At 50.7% G+C, this 24327-nt stretch overlaps 1 protein-coding gene, 1 long non-coding RNA gene and 1 pseudogene across 2 annotated transcripts in view; 1 reads left to right on the top strand and 2 right to left on the bottom strand.

The window, feature by feature from the left end:
- Nucleotides 1–581: 581 nt before the first annotated feature.
- LOC112586972 lies at nucleotides 582–5897 on the top strand. Its single transcript, XR_006553515.2, has 2 exons — nucleotides 582–2008; nucleotides 5557–5897. It is a non-coding gene; the product is annotated as an uncharacterized LOC112586972 (long non-coding RNA).
- MYO1F (myosin IF) overlaps nucleotides 2840–24327 on the bottom strand; it is a 37040-nt gene continuing 15552 nt past the window's right edge. Inside the window, exons 11-28 of the mRNA XM_006046703.4 lie at nucleotides 23135–23215; nucleotides 22955–23041; nucleotides 21859–21945; nucleotides 21216–21383; nucleotides 19514–19599; nucleotides 16892–16973; nucleotides 15262–15368; nucleotides 14824–14922; nucleotides 14536–14680; nucleotides 7465–7579; nucleotides 7200–7369; nucleotides 6421–6566; nucleotides 5942–6088; nucleotides 5602–5750; nucleotides 4868–4951; nucleotides 4076–4271; nucleotides 3826–3995; nucleotides 2840–3286 (exon numbers count right to left, since the gene is read on the bottom strand). Coding sequence (XP_006046765.1) covers nucleotides 3210–3286; nucleotides 3826–3995; nucleotides 4076–4271; nucleotides 4868–4951; nucleotides 5602–5750; nucleotides 5942–6088; nucleotides 6421–6566; nucleotides 7200–7369; nucleotides 7465–7579; nucleotides 14536–14680; nucleotides 14824–14922; nucleotides 15262–15368; nucleotides 16892–16973; nucleotides 19514–19599; nucleotides 21216–21383; nucleotides 21859–21945; nucleotides 22955–23041; nucleotides 23135–23215 — 2196 coding nt within the window. The 3' untranslated portion in view covers nucleotides 2840–3209. The remainder of the gene's footprint in view (nucleotides 3287–3825; nucleotides 3996–4075; nucleotides 4272–4867; nucleotides 4952–5601; nucleotides 5751–5941; nucleotides 6089–6420; nucleotides 6567–7199; nucleotides 7370–7464; nucleotides 7580–14535; nucleotides 14681–14823; nucleotides 14923–15261; nucleotides 15369–16891; nucleotides 16974–19513; nucleotides 19600–21215; nucleotides 21384–21858; nucleotides 21946–22954; nucleotides 23042–23134; nucleotides 23216–24327) is intronic.
- Nucleotides 24205–24292, bottom strand: LOC112587163 (annotated as a pseudogene).

Genomic DNA, 24327 nt, shown 5'->3' with positions numbered 1-24327 from the left:
CAGGAGGGAGTTATCCAATGGAAGTTCAGGAGGCCACATCGCTGTGGGAAGAAAGAATAGCTGGTGCAAGTGGCCTGAGTTGGGGAGGGACAAGCTCATCTTTTTCAAGAAACAATGAAGTGATCAGCTCACTGCTGGAGCCAGGTGGAGGCAGGGAGTGAAGATCAGAAGGTAGACATGATTCAAGAAAGGTCATCAGGGAACTAGTGAACCGTGGAAAGAGAGGTGTGTGGTCTCTATTCTAGCTGATGAATTTTTAGCAGGGGGAGGTACACCATCTGATTGCTGGGTGTCCTTTGGAGGATGCATCATTGTTGGGACAGTAAAGTGGATCTTTAAGATCTCTGCTGCTACTGCTGCTAAGTCACTTCAGTCGTGTCCAACTCTGTGTGACCCCATAGACAGCAGCCCACCAGGCTCTCCCGTCCCTGGGATTCTCCAGGCAAGAACACTGGAGTGGGTTGCCATTTCCTTCTCCAATGCATGAAAGTGAAAAGTGAAAGCGAAGTTGCTCAGTCGTGTCCGACCCTCAGCGACCCCACGGACTGCAGCCCACCAGGCTCCTGTGTCCATGGGATCTTCCAGGCAGGAGTACTGGAGTGGGGTGCCATTGCCTTCTCCACTGGAATACATTATTTAAGCATTTGAGAGTTCTAGGCAAGTGTTGGCTTTATATACAATGTATTTCCGTCTATGTACATAAGATGTGTGTGAGTGCTTAGTGGCTCAGTCATGTCCAACTCTTTGTGACCCCGTGGACTGTAGCCTGCCAGACTCCTCTGACCATGGAATTTTGCAGGCAAGGATGCTGGAGGGGGTTGCCATTTTCTACTCCGTTAATATGTACCTATCTGCTTTTATATGCCAAGAATATCATTGGGAGGAGACATCAACAAACTGGGGTGGAGGGGGAACAGACAGGAATTTTGCAGTGAGAGGGAAGACAGATTTTTCACACTTTTGGGCTGTCTGAATTTTAAAAAACAATTTTCTTTTGATTATCATTAATATGGTTAAAAACTCATTAAAAAATCCTTTTTAAGAAGGGTGGAAGTGTGTGTGTGTGCGCGTGTGTGCGTGTGCAGGGGAGGTTGGTGCAATCTGGGGAAGGGTGGAGTGAGGTCTCAGAAAGGACAGAGAACCAAGAAAGGGAGAGGAGGGGCCGGATTTAAGAAACTTTGTAACAGAGTCAACAGGATGTTGCTGAATGGGCGGGGCTGAGATGACTGAGGTTTGCAGTCTGAAGATGCTATAACCTAGATATGAGATGCTGTCTGCTAGATGTCAAACCTACTCTCCTCTTCACCCCCAGTGAATAGCCCTACTTCCTGCAAACGTGGTGATGGCTATTGCAGTGGGGCCTCAGGGCTATACCCCTTACTGGGAAGAGGGGCAGCTTGCATGGTGAGTTCTAAGGCAGAGAAAGGAGACAGAAGCCTTCATTCCCCTTCAACAGGAAATGCCCAGCTGATGGTGTTGTGGCTCACACAGTCCTCCCACAGTCTGTCCCCCAGTCTAACTGTTGCTGAGAGACATGCACAGTGGTAGCCGGGCAGTGGAGGGGCAAAAATCAGAGATGGAGGGAACCAGGGACATTCAAGAGATTGTGAAGTGTGAAAGCGAAAGTCACTCAGTCGTGTCTGACTCTTTGCGACCCCATGGACTGTAGCCCATCAGCCTCCTGTCCATGGGATTCTCTAGGTAAGAATACTGGAATGGGTTGCCATTCCCTTCTATAGGGGTTCTTTCTGACCCCGGGATCAAACCTGGGTCTCCCGCATTGCAAGCAGATTCTTTACTGTCTGAGCCACCAGGGAAGCCCCCACCCAGTTCAAGAGACAGGTTAAATGTTTGTGTAATGGCTGACTAATAACAGGGTTGTTGAGGCACAGTTGCACAACTGGGATTTTTTTTTTCTCCAGCCACGCTCAGCTTTCCAGGTAGGTCTGGATCCTGAAGAAGGCTCTTCTGACCAGTTTTTCTTCGATACCTATCTCCCATCCTCCAGGTGGGTAGGTGTCTTCCTTCTGGAGTCCTTCCATCACAGCGTAGATCACTCTGTGTAGTATTCGCCATCAAGATCTGCTGACCCTTTCATCCTTCTTGGCTCCTCCAGCAACGCCTACACTGTCTCTCTGCACCCCTGTCCCCTGCTCTAGCCCCAGTCCCTTCTCTGGCTCAGTCCTGACCTCACTTATCTGGTTCCATCTCTCCCAGACAGACTGCTCTTTGTGGGGCTGAGCACAGTGCAGGTGTTCATCCTTAGGCTCAGATACAAGGATTCACCTGCATGTATGGGGAGGTTTGAAAGGCTCAGACTCCAGCACTGGTTTTGGGACAGCTGGAAGGGGTGGACAGGTAGCCAGGCTGACCCCTCCTTCACCATGACATAAGTGCAGAAAGCCCTCAAATGTCAGAACCGGTCCATACTCCAGGTGAGTGAGAGCTAAGGAAAGAGACATGGGGTGGGGGCAGGGTCCAGGGATGACTCTGAGTGGATTATGGGGGGACATGTGGGACCTGCCTCCTTCCTCAGGGTCCTAGCTGGGTTTGGTATTGGGGAGGTGTGTAGATTCAAAAGCTGACAGGGCCCACCAGAACATTTTCTGCAGGAGAGCTGGCATGAACTTCTGGAAGCCAGCAAGTGAGACAAACTCAAGCTTTGTGAGGGACGGGAGGGTATCCGAGTTCAAGACTTGGCTCTGTGGAATCTTAGGTGAGTGACTAAACCTCCCTGAGCCTCCATTTTTTCCATCTGTAAAATGGGGTTGTTTGCTGATCCTACCTAACAGAGTTATGAGAAGGCAGTCCTTGTATGTGCTCAGTAAGTTAATTCATATTTTCACTCGGCAAACATTTATTGCCTCATTTATGAGAGGAGGGAAGTCAAGCTTGTCAAGGTCCCCCCAAATGTGCTTGGCTCTTTGCCCCTGGGATACAGCTCATATCCTACTCACAAGGCAGCTGTGAGGTAGGTTGTGTTAGCCCTGTTTCACACAGGAGGAAATAGGTGTGACTTGCGGGAGGCCAGGGTCCAGGGCGGGGGGACAGGGGCTCCAGTGGTGACCCATAGACCCAGGGCCTGGGTTAGGCCGGGCTGGAGGTCACAGAACTGGACCTTCTGGCCAATGCAGCCAAGGGAAACGAGACCCATGTTGCAGGATCCAGGTAGGCAGGTGGGAGGGCAGGGTCCCAGGCCCCTGCCCCACTCAGATCTTCTCCACATAGTTTCCGGGGAAGAGGCCCTCCTGGCCATGCAGCCGGCCTTTCCACCAACCTGACGAATCTGTGGGAGAGGAGAAGATATGATCCCATGCCCAGCTCGCCCCAGAGAAAGCCTTCATGCTGGCTCTGTGTCTGTCTTGTCTCCACTGGCCCGGCATAGGGCAGAGACTGTCTTCTCTAAGACAGAAAGAAGGGATGGAGCTGCACGTGCGTTTGCCTTGCCCCTGGCTCACACTTTCATTTTTCTAGACCATCCACTGGTGCTACTCCCTCATCCTTCTTATATAGGTCCCTCCCCATGATCCCCACGGGGGACCCAGGAATAACTCCTAAGATGTTCCCCCACCCACCTGCAGAGGGTGCTGTTGAAGCTCCTCTAGGTGCAACCTAGGGGCAAAGTAGGAGGTGGCCTGGGCCATCCAGACAAGGCTCATTTCCAACTCACAAGGTAGGTCTGTTAGTGGCCCTAGTGCTTGACAGGTGGGAAAAATGAGGCTGCGGTATTGGGTGTGATACAGTGAGGCCAGACTCCCAGGGCTGCTTAGGAGGTGACCTCCAGACCTTGGAGATGTCCTTCTGTTTCTGCCCTGGCACACACACCTTCCATAAGGATCTCGATGACCTCGTTCACATTGAAGCTCAGCTCATCCACGTCTTGGCCGACATACTGGTACAGTGCCCGGCACCTGGGGCCATGGATCCGTGGCTGGGGCTTAGGTCGGCCTACACCAGGCACAGGTCGCTGTCCCACGCTGCGCTTCCTCTGCATGCTGTGGGCACATGAGGGCACTCATCACAGCCCCAGACACTCCCCATCCCATTCCTGGGGCTGTCCTTCCACACCACCTACCCAGCCACGCCCTGGTCAGGCACATTGAGGAATTCTGTGTTGTGTTCCGAGGGGGGCCGTGCCCGTGGGCGTCTGCTGGCCCCCAAGGCTGAGGATGGAGGGCCCCGTGGTGGCCGCTGGGAGCCCCCTCCAGATGTGATCTCCATGGGCAAGGGGCCCCTTCTGGCAGAGGGAGGCACCCCATTGCGGTCCAGGCCTGCAGCAAGAGTAAGGATGGGAGCATTTGTCAGGGTGATGCCAGCAGGATTTGAGGAGGACTTAGCTCCAAGTTCCCTGAGGGAAGTGGCAGCTACTCTCAACCCTGTATGATAAGGACTGGCCTGGAGAAAGAGACCCTGGGGTTAGGAAGGCATAGATTGAGACTCTGCCAGGGGTAAGATTTCCCCCCGCCTACTTCTGTAGGAGGGCTTTTGTGGGTGGGTCTTAGAGGATGAATAGGAGTTGATATGGAATAGGAGTTTGGGAGACAGGCAGAGCAAACAGCTCAAGCAAAGGCCTGGAGGGAAGACAAAATTTGGTAAATTGGCAAAATAAGATGTAGCTTGCATGACAGGAGTTTAAGATGGCAGGAGAGAAGAGGTCAGTGGTTAGCTGGGGTCAGAATCTGAAGGGTTTTTGAATACCAAACTAAGCTTAGCCTTTATTCTATGGGAGATGGGGACTACAGAGAGTTCTGGACAAAAAAGAAGAGAGTGGTCCACTGTTTGTAAGATCCTGTTGACAGGAGGTCTGTCTTAGGCCTTGGAGCCCACAAAAGGCAAGGAAGACATTTAGTGGCAAGTGTCTCTTCACCTCTGGGGGGCCCAGGAGCTGCCCGGGTAGCAGTCTGGCCTGGCCTTCTAGATTTTCCCTGGGCCATCCCCTTCCGTGTAGGCTCTGAAAGGGAAAGGGGAAAAGATATAGGGATTTGAGTGGTGGCCACACTAGATTCTTGGCCCCACCCCCAAGTCCGGTTTACTCCGGGCCCCGCCCCCTAACTCACTGGCTCTCTCATCAGGACAGAGCCCCTTAATTACTGGAATACTGATTGAGGGAGTGAAAGTCGCTCAGTCGTCTCCGACTCTTTGCGACCCCGTAGACTATACAGTCCATGGAATTCTCCAGGCCAGAATACTGGAGTGGGTAGCCTTTCCCTTCTCCAGGGGATCTTCCCAACCCAGGGATCGAACCCAGGTGTCCCTCATTGCAGGCGGATTCTTTACCAGCTGAGCTATCAGGGAAGCCCCAATAATTGGCCCCGCCTCCCCAGGACCCACCCCTCGTTGGCTTTTGGTCCCGCCCTCTCCAAGGATCTTCCCATTCAGCAACTGACACACGTGTCTACTCTATGGCCACGCCCCTCAATATTTCTCGCTCACTTATTGGTCACCTCTCTAGCCCTGCCCTCTTCGTGGCCTCGTCCATTACCCACTCTTGACCTCCCTCACTGGCTCTGCCCCACGATTTTGATTGGCCCCTGTCTCTGATCCCACCCCCTACAGGGCCAGCCTCTTGTGCGCCAATCTCCTGGTTCTGCGCAGACTCACTGGAGCTTTTGGGCAGTCCGTCACCCACGCTGACTGTGAGGGCCTTGCCGCTAGCCTTGAGCACCGCCACGTCGCCGGAACCACGCGAGAAAGTGACGCTTCGGGTACCACCTCCGCCCCAGCCCTCCTTCTTCACCCGGAACTGTAGTCTGTGAGGAGAGGAGGAAGCTGTGGTTGTCCCCACCCGCCAAGCAGGGGTCACCTCCTCATCCCATCCTTGCGGACCCGGGCTGAGATGGGAGGGGACAAGGCAAGGGCGCATTTCGGTCAGTCTGTGAAGCGGGGGAGGGGGCGCTGTGCCAAGCCAAGCCAGAGAATGGTACGGAGGTGGGGGTCGTACGTGTCGCTGAAGGTGAGGGCCAGGGGCCTCCGCACCGCCTCCTCGAAGCGTTTGCACAGGAGGCTGACGAACTCAGTCTTGAAGATGCTTTCCAAGAAACTGTCGGCAGCGTCTTCTTGGAGGATGAAGAAGTCATCCTGCCGCGTGCTGGGGGAGGGGCGGGAGGAAAAGCAGGTGAGAGTGACAGGTGAGGCTGGCAGAAGGGCTGATATTTGAGATGCAACAGGGGAGGGGCAAATGAGGGGTGACACAGATGGGGGCAAACGGGAGACGTGGCAAGGAGCTAGAAAAGGTGGTAATAGAGAAGAGTCAGGGGAGGGGACCGGTGCTGTTGGCAAATGACCATGAATGTGAGGGCAAGTGAAGGTGACAGATAGGACCAAGAGAAAGTTGCAGGTATAGAAGGTAACATGTTCACGGTGACAGATGGGGTGACAGGAGGGCAGCTGATGATGAAGGGTGCTAGTAGCGGGCCTCACCTGAGAGAAACTCCCCGGAGCGCCTGGATCTCCAGCTTCTTCTTCAGGACTTCACGCACCTGGCCCTTCTCAGGCCCCTTCTTCACCTTCTCCCGCCCGATCACATACACAAACTTGGGTGTCAGGATCAAGTCCCTCTTGATGGGCTATGAGGATACAAGACCAGAGAGGCTGGTGCCAGGAGCCCTGGGCATGGGAAGGCTGGCTTCAGGGCATCAGCCCAGGCAGAGGGGTAGTGTCGGCAAGTCAAATGAAGGACAGGTCAGGGGAGGGTCCCTCTACATGAAGGTATATGAGTGGCTACTTTTTATAAGAAACAGGAGATTAAATAAGGTTATGCTGGCTAGAAAGGAGTGTGGGGAATGAACAGGTACAGGATAGGTGAAGGTATGTTTGCTGGACATGGGTGTCCAGGCCTGATGAGAGTTTACCTGTATACAGATATATCCATGCTAGGTGAAGGTGTGTTTAATTGAGAGGCTTGTCTAGACTGCGTGAGAGGATACTTAATGGATAGGTGTGTCTTGGATAAGTGAAGATGGTCCTGTGGTCAGAGCTGAACAAGGTAAGCTTCCAGTTCTGGGCAGATGTGTCTGACCTGGTGAGGATATATCTGATGGACAAGTGTGTCTGGGCTATATACAAGGATATATCTGATACAGCCGTATCTACATTAGTTGAGCCTATGTCCATGGGCAGATGTGTTTGGGCACGGTGCAGGAGTACCTCTGGTGGGGCATGGGTAGGGTCCTGGATATGGCCGCCTGCTAGTGCCTCACCTTGAAGCGTCGGTCATACTTGTTGACTGAGTCAGCAAAGTCCACACGCTCTCTCTTGCCTAGGAACTGACGCAGCTCCGGCCGCTCCTCCAGCCCCAGGTAGTCCCCAACAAAGTTCCTATTGATGCTGTTGCGTCTCCGCTCCTTCTTGTTCAGCAGGATGTTGGAAGCTGTGAGGGGACAGGGTCGGGGGGGCAGAGGTCATGGTTTGGCTCCCCTAAGCCAATCTGTCCTCAGCCCCAGCTTCCCACCTGCAGCCTCTCACCTTCCTCCCGCATCTCCTCATACTTCCGGACTGCCACATGGCGCCGCCAGGCCTTCTGGATAGTGCGGGCAAAGCCATCGAACTTGCGCTCTCGCATCTCCTCTAGTAGGAAGAGCTGGAGAAGAAGGAGGGCTGGTGGGTCCTGGCATCTCCCCAGGGGGCACAGTTTCCAGTTTCCTCTGTGTTTCCACCCCACCCATGTGCTTTTGCTGACAGGCACCTGCATACATGCTTTTACGTTATGGACAAAAAATTTTGTCTTCTTCCGAATGACCAGACCCAGGAATCCCTCCCAATATGTAACATAATTTCTGCATTACATTACAACTGTAGATTTGTCTTGCTGGGTTTAAATCCCAGCTCTGCCACTTACCACCTATGTGGTCTTGCCAGAAATGTTGCAACATCATGACTTTTCACCCTTATTAAGCTATGGCCTACCATCCGTGGGAGGTCCATATCCGTTTCAGAGATGTTAGAAATGTGAACCAATGTGCATCTTGGAAAACCAATAAAAGTACTGTAAATATGAAAATTGGACAGACAGGCCTGTTGAAGTGACTAGTGACCATGTGGTTGTACAGGATACAACCTGCACACTCATCCATAGCAGCCCCTGAAAGGAAGCCCTGATAGAAAAGCAGAGAAAATTTGAATTTTAAGAGTCTCCACCCAGAGGGAATATAGAGAATAAATTATTAGAGCAAGTCACCTGGAATAATAACCAGCGACTGTATCAGGGAAGGAACCTATAGGATAAAATATTACAAATCTACAGTAATAAAATTAAAAGATGCTTGCTTCTTGAAGGAAAGCTATGACAAATCTAGACAGCATATTAAAAAGCAGAGATATCACTTTGCCGACAAAGGCCCGAATAGTCACAGCTATGGTTTTTCCCATAGTCATGTATGGATGTGGGAGTTGGACCATAAAGAAGGCTGAGTGTTGGAGAATTGATGCTTTCAAATTGTGGTGCTGGAGAAGACTCTTGAGGATCCCTTGGACAGCAAAGAGATCAAGCCAGTCAATCCTAAAGGAAATGAACCCTGAATATTCATTGGAAGGACTGATACTGAAGCTGAACCTCCAGTACTCTGGCCACCTGCTGCGAAATGTCATTGGAAAAGACCCTGATGCTGGGAAAGATTGAAGGCAAAAGGAGAAGGTGGCAGCAGAGGATGAGATGGTTAGATAGCATCACTGCCTTAATGCACGTGAATTTGAGCAAACTCTGGGAGATAGTGGAGGACAGGGGAGCCTGGCATGCTGTAGTCCATGTGGTCGCCAACAGTAAGACATTGAACAACAATAACAGTAATAAAAAAAATGGAGTGTTGATCAAAGAATAGAACAACCTTGGACCACGAGAGATGGTTGGAAAACACTGTAGTTCAAATGGAAATTTAGTGACAAAAAGGACAGCATGGTCAATCAGTGACGATGGGAAAATAATTGAAAATAAACTTGGGCTTTATTTAGAAAAAAATAATTAGCACTTCAGCCAGAGGGTTTTCTCAAATACACAAACATCACATCACTGCTGAAAGCCTGCCGTTTTGATGACACTGATATAGCTAATGTCTCCTAGAAACCCCAGACTTCCCTGGCAGGACTAAAAGAATTCTGCCGGTACTTGGTTCAAGCTCACTTTAAAAATACATAATATCTTGGAGGGCTTGTAGATCTGTGAGTATTGAACACTGGAGTATCTCCTGCCATGTCAGTAAACAAGGATTTCAGTCATCAGTGATTCTGGCTGTCCAAATGTAAATACCTGAGCCCTAAGGGCACTCAGGAAGGAGAATACCTGTGTGACCTGAGAGTCATCAGGCTGTAGCCATTCCCTACAGTGGGCACTGAGGGACTCTAGATATGAAAACACTGGATATTGGCCCCAGATAGCTGAGATGCATATGAAAGGAGTGATTTCGGTGAGCCCAGACTCTGGCATCTTCCCATACATAGAAAAGCGCTAAATTCCTTCACTTGGGGTGTCTGCTTTTAATTCACAAAATACTTTTGATGTTCAGACTACCTGTTCTTTGTTGCAAACTTCTACGTAACCTGACCCCTCCCCCTAACTCCCTGGAGCAGTTTTCTCAGGGTCACTTGAGATTCTGTCTCCCGGGCTTAAGTCCTAAAAATTCCCACCGAGCAAAACATAACTCTCAACTTTTCGGTTGTGACCATTAAGTCAACAGTGTTTATAACTGATCATAAAAAGTGGGTTTTCTTTCTCACCAGAGAGAAAAAACATCTCAGGCCAACAGGTTGCAGGCGATTGAGGGGTATTTTGTTGTTGTTCAGTCGCTAAGTCTTGTCTGACGCTTTGTGACCCCATAGACTGCAGCACACCAGGCTCCTCTGTCCTCCACTATCTCCCAGAGAGTGCTCAAATTCATGCCTATCTAAGCATCTCATCCTCTGTCGTCCCCTCTTCCTCCTGCCCGCAATCTTTTCTAGCATTAGGGTCTTTTCCAACATCAGGGTATTTTCCAATGAGTGGTATTTACATATTCTTTTATTTCTCAGACCAGTACTCTGTGGATCCAGGAGTTTGTGTGCAAATCTTGTGCAAGTAATGCCTGTTTAGGGTGTCTGGAGGGCATGTACATGCATTCTGTGGTTTGCTGAGGGAATGGCAGGTCTGAGTAAAGGGAGACCAGCCATGCAGAACTAGGGGCTGACCAGTCAACCAGGACAAGTAGCTTCCAACCTTGTTATTTCTGCCCAGGGGAGAGGGTTTAGTTTCAGCTGGGGAAATAAAATCTTTCTTTCTCCACAGTATTAAAGGCATCTCTTTCCATGCTGCTAAGAGCAGGGGTGGGTGTGCTCAAGGTGGATGACACACACATCCCAGATCTGAGCTTGACCTGGTGTAGTGCACTGAATAGCATTCTCCCCAAACTTTGGTGCACTTGGCGGGAACTTGTGAATGTGACTTTATGTGGAAAGAGGGTCTTTGCAGAGGTAATCAAGTTAACATGAGGTTAGACTTAGCAGCAGCAGCAGCAGACTGGAGTAGGGTGAATCTAAAATCCAATCTAACTGGTGTTCTTATAAGAAGGAGGGACTTCCCTGGTGGTCCAGTGGTTAAGAATCCATGCTTCCAATGCAAGGGGTGTGGGTTTGATCCCTGGCCAGGAAACTATGATCCCACATGCTCCATGGTGTGTCAAAAAAAAAAGGGGGCGGAAATTTGGACCCAGATACTCAGAGAAGAAGGCCATGTGGTGCCAGAGGCAGAGACTATACACCAACAGTATAGGTATGATATATCTGTATACCAAGGAATGGCAAGGATTGTTGACAACCACCAGAATTTAGGGAGAAACAAAGAAAGATTCTTCCCTGGCAACTTCACAGGGCTCACAGCCCTTGATTTTGGATTTCTAGCTTCCAGAAATGGGCTTCCCAAGTGGCTCAAAGGTAAAGAATCTGCCTGCAATGCAGGAGACTCAGCTTTGATCCCTGGGTTGGGAAGATCCCCTGGAGGAGGAAATGGCAACCCATTGTGGTATTCTTGCCTGGAGAATCCCATGGACAGAGGAGCCTGGTGGGCTACAGTCCATGGGGTCGCAAAGAGTTGGACATGACTGAGCATAAGCACAAGCCTCAGAAACGTGAGAAAATAAATTTTTACTAGGTTAAGCCAGCCAGTTTGTGGTACTCTCTTACAGCAGCCCTGGGAAGCTTGGGATAATGGGTCACCAATAGGTATATAAAACATTTGAGGCATTTTGAATTCATGATTACAAGAAACAAGACCCAACTCTAAATAAGTGCATCTGTAGTTGAGAAAAGCTCCAACTCTATTAATTAACTTAATTCTTTGATCAATTTTTGAGAAACCACAGTTAAACTGTTTCCATTTTACTAAAATTATTTTCATTAGGATTGGTTTTCTTTTTGTTTTTTTTTTTCTGTGCAAATTTTTAGTCTTTGTTTTTTTTTCCTTATGAGACTTTCCCACCAGGGGCCTCCCCAGTGGTCCAGTGGTTAAGAGTCTACCTGCCAATGCAGGGGGTGTGGGTTTGATCCCTGGTTGGGGAACTAGGATCCGACATGCTGCAGCGTGGGGCCAAAAATTAAACAAACTAAAGTTTAAAAACTTTCCCACCAAGCTTTTACCTTTATGAGCTTCATTATTTCCAGCTAGTTCACCTTTCCCGCCTCAAAATGTGCAGAGCGCAATTTTGGTCAAAATTTGATTTTACCTTCTATTGTCTTAGCCAGTGCTAGCATTCTTTTCATACTGCAGCCATGAAGTTAAAAGACACTTGCTCCTTGGAAGAAAGGCTATGACAAACCTAGACAGCATATTAAAAATCAGAGACATTACTTTGCTGCAAAGGTCCATATAGTCAAGGCTATGGTTCTTCCAGTAGTCATGTACGGATGCGAGAGTGGGATCATAAAGAAGGCTGAGCACTGAAGAATTGATGCTTTTGAATTGTGGTGTTGGAGAAGACTCTTGAGAGTCCCTTGGACTGCAAGGAGATCCAACCAGTCCATCCTAAAGGAAATCAGTCCTGGGTGTTCATTGGAGGGACTGATGTTGAAGCTGAAATTCCAGTACTTCGGCCACCTGATGGGAAGACCTGACTCATTGGAAAAGACCCTGATGCTGGGAAAGATTGGAGGCAGGAGGAGAAGGGGACGACAGGATGAGATAGTTGGATAGCATCACTGATTCTATGGACATGAGTTTGAGCAAACTCTGGGAGTTGGTGATGGACAAGGACGCCTGGTGTGCTGCAGTTCATGGGGTCACAAAGAATCGGACGCAACTGAACTGAACTGAGCATTCTCTGGTCTTTGTGTGTGGGTGTGTGTCAATTTTTATCTTTTTTCTTTCAGAGTCATATATTCCACCTTGCCCGTAACCACCAAGATGGATTCTCTTTCTCTCTCTCACCCTCCTGTTTTCCTCTTTTTTCCTACCCCTCCCTCTCTCTTCTCTCTCTTATGTGTTAACACTTAAATTCTTCCAGGTGCAGTTTTAGCCTCAGATGGTTTTGGTTTGTTCAGTTAACTGGAGTGGGTAGCCATTCCCTTTGACCCAGGGATCAAAGCCAGGTCTCACTGCTTTGTAGGCAGATTCCTTACTATCTGAGCCACCAGAGCAGCCCAAGTTTCTATCACTTACAATATCTATTTTGAATGTGATTCTACACTGTTCTTGGAGCAAAGTACATCCATATTGAAAAGGTCTAGGAGGTAGATGCCAAAATATCTAGGGGATGGAGAATCTGGACCTTCCAAGAAAGAGACTGTTTTTGTAGCTATGGAATCTCTCTAGAGCCTCCACCCCACTGTTATGTTTTTGCTTTGCTGAGAGAACAGTTACTTGTAAGTTACAGTAACATCAAGGGAATCATGCAGACAACCCCCTGGTTGTATTCATAAAGTCCTTGAGAGGCTATGGAGCAGGTGGCGTGATTATGCACGTGATGGGCACCCAGCTGGGCCTGGCCCACACCCCCAGCACATCCTGCCCCCATGCTCCAGCTTCTCTGGAACCTAAGATTCCTTTGGAAGTCGGGTGAACCAGCCCAGTTCACTGAGATGGTCATCTCTCTGTGTACTTTCCAGTCCTCACACCAAAGCAGGTGGCCAGACAGGCCCTTAGGGGCTTCGTCACCTTGGTTTCTTTTTGTTATTCTTGTCACTGTTGCTTTTTTAAAAACTTGCCCCCTCCCAGCTTTATTGAGCTATAACTGACATACAGCACTGTGTAAGTTTAAAGTGTACACATATATGTTGATCTGATACACCTATTATGTTGCCAAATGATTACCACTATAGGTTAGCTAACCCTTCTGTCCTGTCATATAATTACCATGCCTTTCTTGTGGTAAGACCATTGAAGATCTACTCCCTAAGCAAATTTCCAGCATTTAATGTGCTGTGCTTAGTCACTCAGTCATGTCCAACTCTTTGCGATGCCGTGGACTATAGCCTGCCAGGCTCCTCTGTCCCTGGGGATTCTCCAGGCAAGAATACTAGAGTGGGTTGCTATGACCTCTTCCAGGGGATCTTCCCAACCCAGGGATCGAACCCAGGTCTCACGCTGCAGGCAGATTCTTTACCGTCTGAGCCACCAGGGCAGCCCTCAGTATATAATACAGTACTGCCAGCCTCAATCACCACACTGCCCTGTACGTTAGATCCCTAGAACTTATTGTTGCTTTTGCTCCTGAAAGTAGAGGTAGCATAAAGTTTGGGGTGCTTCCAGCCTTTTGATAAAAGGCTAGAAACTGATGACAGTGTGCTGGAAGGATTATTTCTATATTGGAGGAAGTGAAATGAGGTTTGTCTTATAACAAGAAAATTGCCACTTTGGGATTTCCCTGGCAGGCCAGTGGTTAAGACTCTGCACTTCCACTGCAGGGTGCCTGGGTTTGATCCCTGATCAGGGCACTAAGATTCTGCATGCTGTGCGGCATAGCCAAAGAACACATAAAAATAAACTAAGAAAATTGCCACTTTGACCTGAATCTCTGGTCCAGGTACTCATGCATGAAGGAATGAAATAAGAAGAGAGAGAGAAAACAGGACAAGAGGAAGGAAGGCAAAGGACGGAATGAAGATGATAGGAGATGGAGGAAAGAACAAAGAAAGGTGACAGAAAGACATTCTGGTCCCTTCCAAGGGGCTATCACGGCAGGTGGATATGTGTTTCTCCAGCAGCTTCCTGGCCCCAAGGACCCTCTAGCTATTTTTTTTTTTTTTTTTTTTTTGCCATGCCCAATGGCATGAGGATCCTAGTTCCTCCACTAGGGATCAAACCTGCACCCCCTGCATTGGAAGCTCAGCGTCTTAACCACTGAACCACCAGGGAAGTCCCACTAATTTAGTTTTCCTGAGCACTGTGCCTTGGACTTCCCATTTTGTCTAATTCTTACGTTGATCCTGCAGGGTGACTAGGACTCTCCGCAATTTCCAAATGGAGAAACCGAGGCTTGAGGGTGGCGGGGAGGAAACGTGCCCACGGCCACCCAGGCGCCTGAAGAACAGGACCATGCAAGTGATACTGGTGTCTGTCTGTCTCTCCCACACACTTACGGACTCAGGGTTCTTAACGAAGACCTTGGTGCTCCCCATTTGGTACTGGTCCGGGTCCATGTTGACTGCCCGCAGCAAGTGCTGGACCCCCTGACGCTCGTCCCCGCGCCAATACGGCCACGTCTCGGGGGTCAGAATGGCGTACCTAAGGCCGGGGCAGGGGAGTCTAGCGGCTGGTGGGGCTGCGGGCAGGGTGGGCGGAGCGTCGGGTGGTGGGTGGGGCCACTGGAGTGGGCGGGAGGGGGGGTTGCGGGCGGGCTGTGGGTGAGTGTGGCAGGGATACCTCACCTCTGCAGGAACTTGGCGAACTGGCGGCGGTAGGCGAAGCCCGCGCGGCGCACCCTGATGTTCTCCTTCAGGCCCAGGTACTCCACCTGGTGCTTGACCCTGGGGAGAGGGCAGTCTGAGTCCCCTGGTGGCGGCCTCACCGCTCCGGGGCTGTCTGGATTCATGCTGGGTGGTCAGTTTTAGGATCAATTCTAGGGGTGGGTCCTGGGGTCTGGGGAATGAGGGGGACTGTATTATTAGTTTCACAGACAGTCTGGGATCCTCCCTGGGGACCTCGGTCTGTGCTAGGTGTAAATTTGCGCTGGTCCTAGGGGTTAGCCTGGGTGAGACCTGTGATGGAGTCCATGACCCTGGGTCGGCGGGGAGGTTTTCGAGGGAGGGTCAGTCTGGGGACAGGCAGTGTGGACTGGCTTAGATGGGGCGGGGGGGGGGGGTCACCTGTTCTCCTCCCAGTCGCGGGGCCTCTTGGTCTCGTTGGGCTTGATGCATCGGATGTAGTGGGGCGTGCATCTCTTCAGCGTGGACACCAGGTCATTGGCTTGTTTCTAAGGTGGGGAGAGAAGATGGGGATGGGGGGGGCACAGATGAGACCCTCTGGCCCCTCTGTCTTCCAATTCTGAATACAGCCCCAAGAGACTGAGACATGCTGCACAGGAACGTGGAGGGTGGCACCTGATGGACTCAGGTATCCCTGGCCCCTGTGTGGCTCTGTTAGCACGTACCACATGGGGTTGATATCCTGTGTGTGTGTGACCCTTGAACCCCAAACCAGGAGCTCTCATGTCTGCCGCACTCACTGCTTAGCCAGGCGCAGACTAAGTACTCAGCGAAGGTTTGTTGATGGAATAGCTGAGCACACATTCCCTGGTTATTTCTGCCTGTCCTTTGGGGCACAAGTGTTTTAAAAGCAGAGAATCACACATGTGTGCCTGAGAGGTAGTCCTGCAGAGGAGACTAGAAAGGAAATCGTTCCAAGGGGGAAGACTGGAGGAGTGGTAGAAGAGAGCCTGGCATGGATCACAGTTCTGCTGTGCGATCCAGGCCAGTGACTGCACCTCTCTGAGCTTTGGCCTCCAATCTGCCAGGTGGGACTAATCTCCTGTCTGTAAAGTGTCTCGTGTTTGCTGCCAGCACTGAGAAGTGCCCAATATACTGTTATTAAAGTATTATTATGATGGTACACCCATGTTCATAAAAGCACTCTTCACAATAGCCAAAAGGTAAAAACAGCCCAAGTGTCCATCAGTGGAGGAATGGATAAGAAAATATCCATTATATCCATGGTATATTATTCAGCCTTAAAAGGGGAGGAAATTCTGACACATGTGTGAACCTTGAAGATATTATGCTCAGTGAAATAAACCAGCCACATAAGTGTCCAATTCCACTTATAGGAAGTCCCCAGAAGAGTTACACCCATAGAGACAGAAAGCAGGATGGCAGGTGCCAGGGGCTGGGGACGAGGATGGGGAGTTAGTGATTAATGGAGACAAAGTTTCAGTTCGGGAAGGTGAGAAAGTTCTGGAGATCGATGGTGGGTATGGTTGCACAACAATGTGAATGTCCTTCATGCCACTGAGATGTGCACTTAAAAATGGTTAAGGCTCAGACGGTAAAGAATCCTCCTGACAATGTAGGAGGTGCAGGTTCAATCCCTGGGTCAGGAAGATCGCCTGGAGAAGGGAGTGGTGACCCACTCCAGTATTCTTGCCTGGAGAAGAATCCCATGGACAGGGGAGCCTGGCTGGTCACAGTCCATGGGAACCCAAAGAACTGAACACAACTGAGCGACTAACACTTTGACTTTATGTATATTTTACCATAATGAAGAAGAAAGTGACAAATGACCAAAAGACCAAAAAAAAAAAAAAAATCATTAGGATGATGGCTCATGTCTGGATTTAGGGGGTTAGAAGGACATTAAGGAAGCTGGTCCAAGCTCCCCAACCCCAGCACTGGAAGAAGCCCTTGTTGAATAGGAGATGCCAGAGGGAGGGGCAGAGGCTCTGCGATGGGGAGAGATGCACACAGGAATGGCAGAACTGAGCCTATCCCTCCCCGTGCCCACCTTGATCTTGGAACCGGCGGTGCTGGGGCGGCCCTTCTTTTCCACATCCAGCTTCTCGGGAAAGAGCATCCGGAGGAAGGCCCTGGGTGGGGGAAGAGAAGGAGTTTGGAGGTGCAGGTGAACCTTGGGTGCCTTCCTGGAGGTGGGGCTGTTGAGGTGTCTGGGACCCAGAGATCATGCTGTACGCATGTGGTTCTCTCTGAAGGTTGGTGGGTGTGATGATGAGAACCAGAGGGTGGGTTTCATCCTTTTGGTTCCTTAATTTATTTGTACTGTTACTTTTTCCTCCGTAACTGTGCATGACTTGGGTAGCAAGTAAAAGAAGACAGACTAAGTGATGTGGCATCTCAGGCATCACAGGTAGGTCCCCTTGGAGGAACTGTCTTACAGGCAGGGGCTTGCACATGCGTGCAGGGAAATAAAGACAAGGGCCTTGATGCTCCAGCCCCGTGGGTGATACCCACAGATGGGCACAACCTCAGTGTCCATCAACAGGGGATTGGTTAAATTCACTTTGGTGAACCTGAGCAGGACCCTTGAGGGGAACTTCCCAAAGACAGACAATTCCTCCTCCTTCCCATGTCCCCCGCCTATTTTCTGTTTGAAAGCTTTAGCCTCCTAGGCCTTCTCTGAAATCCAAAGGGCAAATTTAATCAGAAAAGTGAGAAAATAAAGAAACAAGGAAAGCAGTCAAGCAGGACAAAATAATGATAGTTTAGCTGTAAAAGAAAGTTAAAGACTTTCAATTCTTCCTCAAAGGGTGTAGAGGGCTTCCTTGGTGGCTCATCGGTAAAGAATCCTCCTGTCAATGCAGGAGATGAGGGTTCAAGGGTTCAATCTCTGGATTGGGAAGATTCCCTGGAGAGAAAAAAAATGACAACCCACTCCAATATTCTTGCCTGGGAAATCCCATGGACAGAGGAGGCTGAGGGGTTACAGTTCCACGGGGTCGCAAAGTGTTGGACACGACTTGGCGACTAACAACAAAGGGCTATAGATAATATCCTGAGCCATATCCTTAAGCTGTTTTGCAGATGCTAAAACCCCTGCCAGGTAGAAGAAGTTAAATAAATTCAGACCACCAGCATGTAAACCCCAGACCAGCTGGAACCAGGTTGATGATTAAGATTTCTGAAACATCACCCTGTTACTTCACCATCAACTGATCAGAAAATTGTGAAAGGATCACACCCTGTGACCCTTTCACACTGTAAAGATCCTTCCCTGAAAGCCCTCGGGGAGTTTGGGGTCTTTTGAGTAGACCTACCTGTTCTTGCTTGGACCTGCAATTAATGCTGTACTTTCCTTCACCACCTCCTAGTGTTGGGAGGTTGACTTTGCAGTGAGTCAGGTGGGCAGGCCTGAGTCTGGTTTGGCAACATTGTTATGTTCGTTGTTACATTCCTCTTTGATGCGATCTTCCCTGAGGGCTATAATCCAGAATGAGTGGGCCCCTTCAGTGAGATGCAGACTACGAGTTTGCACGCATGCGTGCTCAGTCATGTCCAACCTTTGCGACCCTATGGACCAGGCTCCTCTGTCCATGGGATTCTCCAGGCAAGAATACTGGAGTGGGTTGCCATTTCCTCCTTCAGGGGATCTTCTCCCCACCACCCAGGGGTGGAACCCCTGCATCTCCTGCATTGCAGGTGGGTTCCTTTACTGCTGGAGCCACCAGGGAAGCCCACACAAGTGATAGGAATGGGGATTTGACTGCAGTTTTGCATGAGGGATCTTTGTGGGTAATGCACATGTTTCAAATTGGATTGTGGTGATGGCTGTACAATTCTGTACGTTTATTAAAAATCATTTCTAAAAATGGATGCATTTAATGGAATGCAATTTATATCTGAATCGGGCCATTTAAAAATAAGTATATGTGTAGACTCAGTTTTACTGGATGTGGAGTAATATTGGACAGTGTTGCTTTAAATCAGTGGTTCCCAAACTCGAATGTACACATGGCTCCTGGGATCTTGTGAAAATGCAGACTCTGAGTCATTCAGTTTATGGTGGAGCCTGAGATTCTCTTTCTTTCAGAAGATGCTCATGTTACCATTCTAGAAATCACACTATCAGCACTTTATGAACCACTGTCTTAGAACATTGACCCTGTGCTATATTCCATTTGCTTTCAAATTGTGGTGCTGGAGAAGTCTCCTGAGAGTTCCTTGGACTGCAAGAAGATAAACCAGTCAATCCTAAAGAAAATCAACCCTAAGCATTCACTAGAAGGACTCATGCTGAAGCTGAAGCTCTAATACTTTGGCCACTTGATGTAAAGACCTGACTCATTGGAAGATATCCTGATGCTGGGAAAGATTGAGGGCAGGAGAAGGGGGTGGCAGAGAATGAGATGGGTGGATAGCACCGACTCAATGGACATGGATTTGAACAAACTCCGGGAGACAGTGAATGACAGGGGAGCCTGGCATGCTGCAGTTCATGGGGTCATGAAGAATCAGAAGCGACTGAGCCACTGAACAAAAGAATTCACTAGAAACAGCTGCCCCCACAAACTCTATGGAGTGATGGGAGCTCTGGGGAAGGTGAGGTGGTCCCTGGGCCTCCCCCATCCCCACGGGGAGTTGCCCAGAGACCTCCACGCCTGAGACCACTCACTGCTCACTGGTCTGCATCAACTCTATGAGGTCAGAGAAGAGGACATCTCGGTTCCTCTCGCAGAAGCCGCTGACGTCATAGGAGACCTGGAAGAAGGTGGCACGGGGAGGAGTGAGAATCTGAAGTGAGGGATGGGGGTCCCATGGGGGCCCGCTCTGGGGTGAGAAGACTGGACAGTATCTATGGTTCACATTAGGCAGTCGGGAGCAGCATGGACCTGGTTGGGGGGCAGCCTGGAGGTCTCATGTTCAAGGTGAGATTGGAGGGTTAGGACTGCAGTCTGGGTCAGAGGGGAGAGAAGATGGAGGGTTACAGTCCAGATTGGGGGAGGCAGCTGCAGGCTGGATCAGAGGAAGGAGGAGGTGACAGTTATAGCCCAGCTTGGGGAGTGAGGGTAGGGGGGAGCAGTCCCTGGGTGTCTGCTAATTAATTTGGAATCAAAAGGTCACATTGAGCCTCTGTGTTCTGGTCGATTGGGAGCCTGGGGGATTGTGTCAGGAGGGTTATAGCACTGGCTGGAGTTTGGTGGGTGGGTGGGTGGGGGGTTTCAGCCTGGCGTGTAGACTGGGTCTGCATCCAAGGTGCAGGCTCCCTATAGTTCTGGTCGGGCTACTCTCAGGATGAGGAGCACGGAGCCCCAGCCCACTTTAGGAATGGTGGGCTGCAGCACAGTCAGGGAACCACTGGGACTGTTTACTGCCCATGATAAGGTCAAGAGAAAGTGTGCAGTCTTGTAAACTGGGGAGGGGGACCTTGGCCAGGGTGGGAGGACAGTGGGTTTCTGAAACTTTGGGTAGTGGTCTGTCTGTAGGGGGTCTGTCTGAGGTGGTAGGTTGCAGCACGATCCAGGGGTCTCCAAGTTGGGATCAGAAGAAGGGTGGCCATGTTCTGGGTCAGGGGGACACTGGGGCTTATAGCTCAGATTAGGGCTTAGGGGGCTCTGCTGCCTAATTTGGGGTTGATGGGAGGGAGTTTGTATCCTGTACGGTGTGTGTGTGGGGGGGTAGTCAGTCATTTTGGACTGTAGCCCACTAGGCTCCTCTGTCCATGGGAATCTCCAGGCAATACTAGAGTGGGTTGCCATCCCCTTCTCCAGGGTATCTTCCTGACCCGGGGATAAAACCCACATCTCTCGCAATGGCAGGCAGATTCTTTACCACTGAGCCATCCAAGAAGTCTGTAAGGGGCAGGTGTCGCTGTCCTGTTAGTTGGGAGCACTGTGGCCTTGATGGGGAGTGGACAGTGGGTTTACCAGCCCTGCTGAAAGGCCATGATAGTGGGGGGGCTAGGCCAATTCCTGGGGGTCAGTGGGAGGGGGGGATCGTATTTCTGGTCAGTAGGGGGAAAGCTGGAGAAGGGGATCAGCGTTCTTTAGCACTGGCTGGTGTCTGGGTAGACTCCTGTTGGAAGATTGGGAGGCTGCAGCGGGAAGAAGCCTCTGGAGGTGTGTGTGGCTGTGTCTGAGGGGCGGGGCCTGACGGGCGGGGTCCGAGGGACAGGGTCTGAGGAGTGGGGGCGGGGCCCGAGGGAGTGGGATCTAATGGGCGGGGTTGGGTCTTAGCGGGCGGAGACCGAGGGGAGGAGTCAGGTTAGGCCTGTGGGGGCGTGTCCGAGGGGCGAGGTCTGATGGGTGGGGTCGGGTCTGAGGGGCGGAGTCTGAGGATCCGAGGGGCGGGGTCCGAGGGACGGGGACGGGGCGCACCTTGCCAGCGTAGTGGTGGATGACGAAGCCCGCGCTCCAGCTGTTGAAGTGCTCGTGGTTGCCCACAGCTGCCTGCAGCTTCTGCAGCAGCGTCTGGTCGGCGCCGCCGCCCGTGGCGTGCATGGTGGCGCATACGTCGTCCAGGACGCTCATGATGCCTGGGGGGTTCTGTGGGGTGAGGAGGTGGGGAAGGGCTCAGCCCGGCCTGGCCTCAACCCCTTGCCGCTTCTGGGAGGGAGCGGAAGTGATGGGAAGCTCCGATGTGTGGGGATGCTGTGGAAGCTCTCTGGTACAGGGTGGGGTGGGGAACCCCATAAGGGATCCGTGCCTCTATCCTTTCCCCAGATGGAGATGAAGGGGGACCTGTCAACTTTGACCCCTCTCTCCCCCGCAGCCTGCCTTGGGGGCGATGTTTGTGGAGTGAATAAGTGACAGGTGAGCAGAGTGAATGGACGTGGTGGCTGATGCGTATGTCCGTGGGCCTCCATCTGCCTAAGGGGGAGCGTGGGTTAGAAGGGTCTATAGCGGCCCACGTCCAGGGTTCTCCCAGCTCTTCCAAGCCCAGCTCAGGGGCACAGTGATTTCCCAAGCCCAGTTCTGACTGGGGCCCAGTGAGAACCCCCAAATCTGGCTTAGCCCTCACCAGCTTGTTTTCGATGAGGTCACAGACGATTTTGTTGTTGAAGTACTGGATAGGGGTCCAGCGGATACCCTCCTGTACGTACTCCTCCTGGGGGTGGCAAAGGGGGCAGGGATGGGACCGGGCATCTGGGCAAAGATGTGAGTGTTTCTAGAATGTTAGTTTCACAAGCATGGGTGGAGGAAGTGTGACAGATGTCCCCCCCCATAACTTGTCCCTCCAGTCTCATCACTTAGGACTGTCTCTGATAACAAATCTCATTTCTCTGTAGGTCAGACCTTCCCTCTGGGGTCCCAGAATTCAGCCCCAGTTGCCTGAAATGTGATCTTTTCGTGAATACATCCCATTTGGCTCTTAAAAAAAAAAATCCCTTTCGGAGCCTGAAAGGCCAGTGGTTAAGACTCTGCTCTTCCACTGCAGGGGGTATAGGTTCAATCCCCGGTGGGAGTCTAAGATCTCACATGCAGTGTGGTGTAGCCAAAAATAAATAAATATATATATTTTTTAAAAATCCCTTTCTCACTTCTTCAATCATCTCCTGATATTTCCCCTGAATCCTAGTCTCAGGCTCTGCCTCTGCAGGATGGGTAGAATGAAAATGGCAAAAAAGAAAAAGAAAATGGCAGGATTTTGTCCATCCCATTCATGGGGGTCTTCTCAGCACTGCAAACAGTGCCTGCTACATAGCAGGTGCTGCTCAGTCATGTCCGACTCTTTGCAACCCCATGGACTGTAGCCCACCAGGCTCCTCTGTCCATGGGATTCTCTAGGCAAGAATACTGGAGTGGGTAGTCATGCTCTCCTCCAGGGGATCTTCCTGACTCAGGGATCAAAGCCATGTCTCCTGTATTGGCAGGCAGATTCTTTACTGTCTGAGCCACCAGGAAGCCCATTGAAGGTTTGAACAAAGAGGCAATGCTCCAGCCCTCATCAGAGCTTTAGAGGTAGAAAACCTCCTATGAAGAAGGAGCTTGGACATGTCAGCAGAGAGAAGTGCCCATGTGGGGCTGAGGTGTCCCTGGTTGCTTGGCAACCTTCATGGTCCCACACCTCCTCCCCAGTGACCCCTAGCCCTGGCCAGTTGTCTTCCCCTGCCCACCTGTTCAGCCTTCAGAGTGAGTTCAATAAAGATCTGTTGCAGTTTCTCATTGACAAAGTTGATGCAGAACTGCTCAAAGCCGTTTTTCTGCCAAGGGAGGAAAAGCGTGCCTCTCTCAGTGGGCTGATGCTGGAGCCCCCCCTCCCTCAGGGTAGGTGTGGGTTGGCCACAGGGTCATACCTGGAATATCTCAAAGCCGTAGATGTCAAGCACGCCGATACTGTACTCCTCTTGGGGCTTCTGCATGGCACGGTTGATGGCCTGTGATGCACAGGGACACTGTGAGTGGCTACACAGGCCTGCCACTCTCTTGAAATGCTCTTGTCCCCTCCCACCAGTGTCTCTCCTGCCTTCCCCATCGCTGTACCTACTCTCACCCCTGTCCATCATTCCTACAAGAAACCAGGTGTTAGGACATTAGGGTTCCTGCCTTGGGAGCTGGCTCTGCCCCTTAACCACATTGCACCTCTATTTGCTCATCTTTAAAATGGGTTCACAGTAGCATCTCTCTTAGAGGGCTTTTTCTTAAGAATTAAATAAATCAATGCATGGAGAATGGAACCATAGCTGGCATGCATTAATTGCTATGGAGTGTTGACTACTACAGTCACAATCCTTTTTTCTTTTTTTGACAGGAAAGTGGGATTTATTGGTGGGCATGAGTAAAGAGCAGGCTTCCCAGGTGGCGCTAGAATCTGTCTATCAGTGCAAGAAACAGGTTTGATCCCTGTGTTGGGAAGACCTCCTGGAGGATGAACTGGCAACTCACTCCAGTATTCTTGCCTGGAGAATCCCATGGACAGAGGAGCCTGGTGGGCTACAGGCCATAGGGTCGCAAAGAGGTGACTTAGCACGCCCGAGTCAGGAGGGGACAGTGCCCAGGCTCTTGTGAGCACAGGGCCCACCATTTGTCCAGGGGGCAGTGATTAGGGCTGTATTTGACCCCACAGCCATCTGGAATGAGCCGCTTTTCTGCCACCATGTTTCCAAATTCATCCGCATTAAACTTAGTAAATCCTCACTTCTAGGAGATATGGATCTTCTGGCAGCCAGGGAACTTGAACTTGGCCCTGTGGAGAGCCTCAAACATATGCTCCTTATTCTGCAGCTTGGTGAGGATGGACATCATGACTTGGCCAGGGTGGACCCTGGCCACTGGGCCCTGGGGCTTTCCAAAAGCACCTCACACACCTGTGTAGAGCCTAGAGTGGGGGGGGGCTGCATGTCCATCATGAATGTCCCCTGGAAAGGACTGTCTCCAAGATCCCTTAGGCAACAGGCCACCTACACTACCAAGGATGCTGCTGTTTGCAATCATTGCACGTTTAGTCACTGTTCTTGACCTTGACAAATCCTGTTCTCATCCACCATCA

The sequence above is a fragment of the Bubalus bubalis genome, chromosome 9, assembly GCF_019923935.1.
Source record: "Bubalus bubalis isolate 160015118507 breed Murrah chromosome 9, NDDB_SH_1, whole genome shotgun sequence".
Lineage (NCBI taxonomy): Eukaryota > Metazoa > Chordata > Mammalia > Artiodactyla > Bovidae > Bubalus > Bubalus bubalis.
The sequence above is the reverse complement of the archived record's forward strand: the minus strand, read 5'-3'. Positions and strand labels throughout refer to the sequence as shown.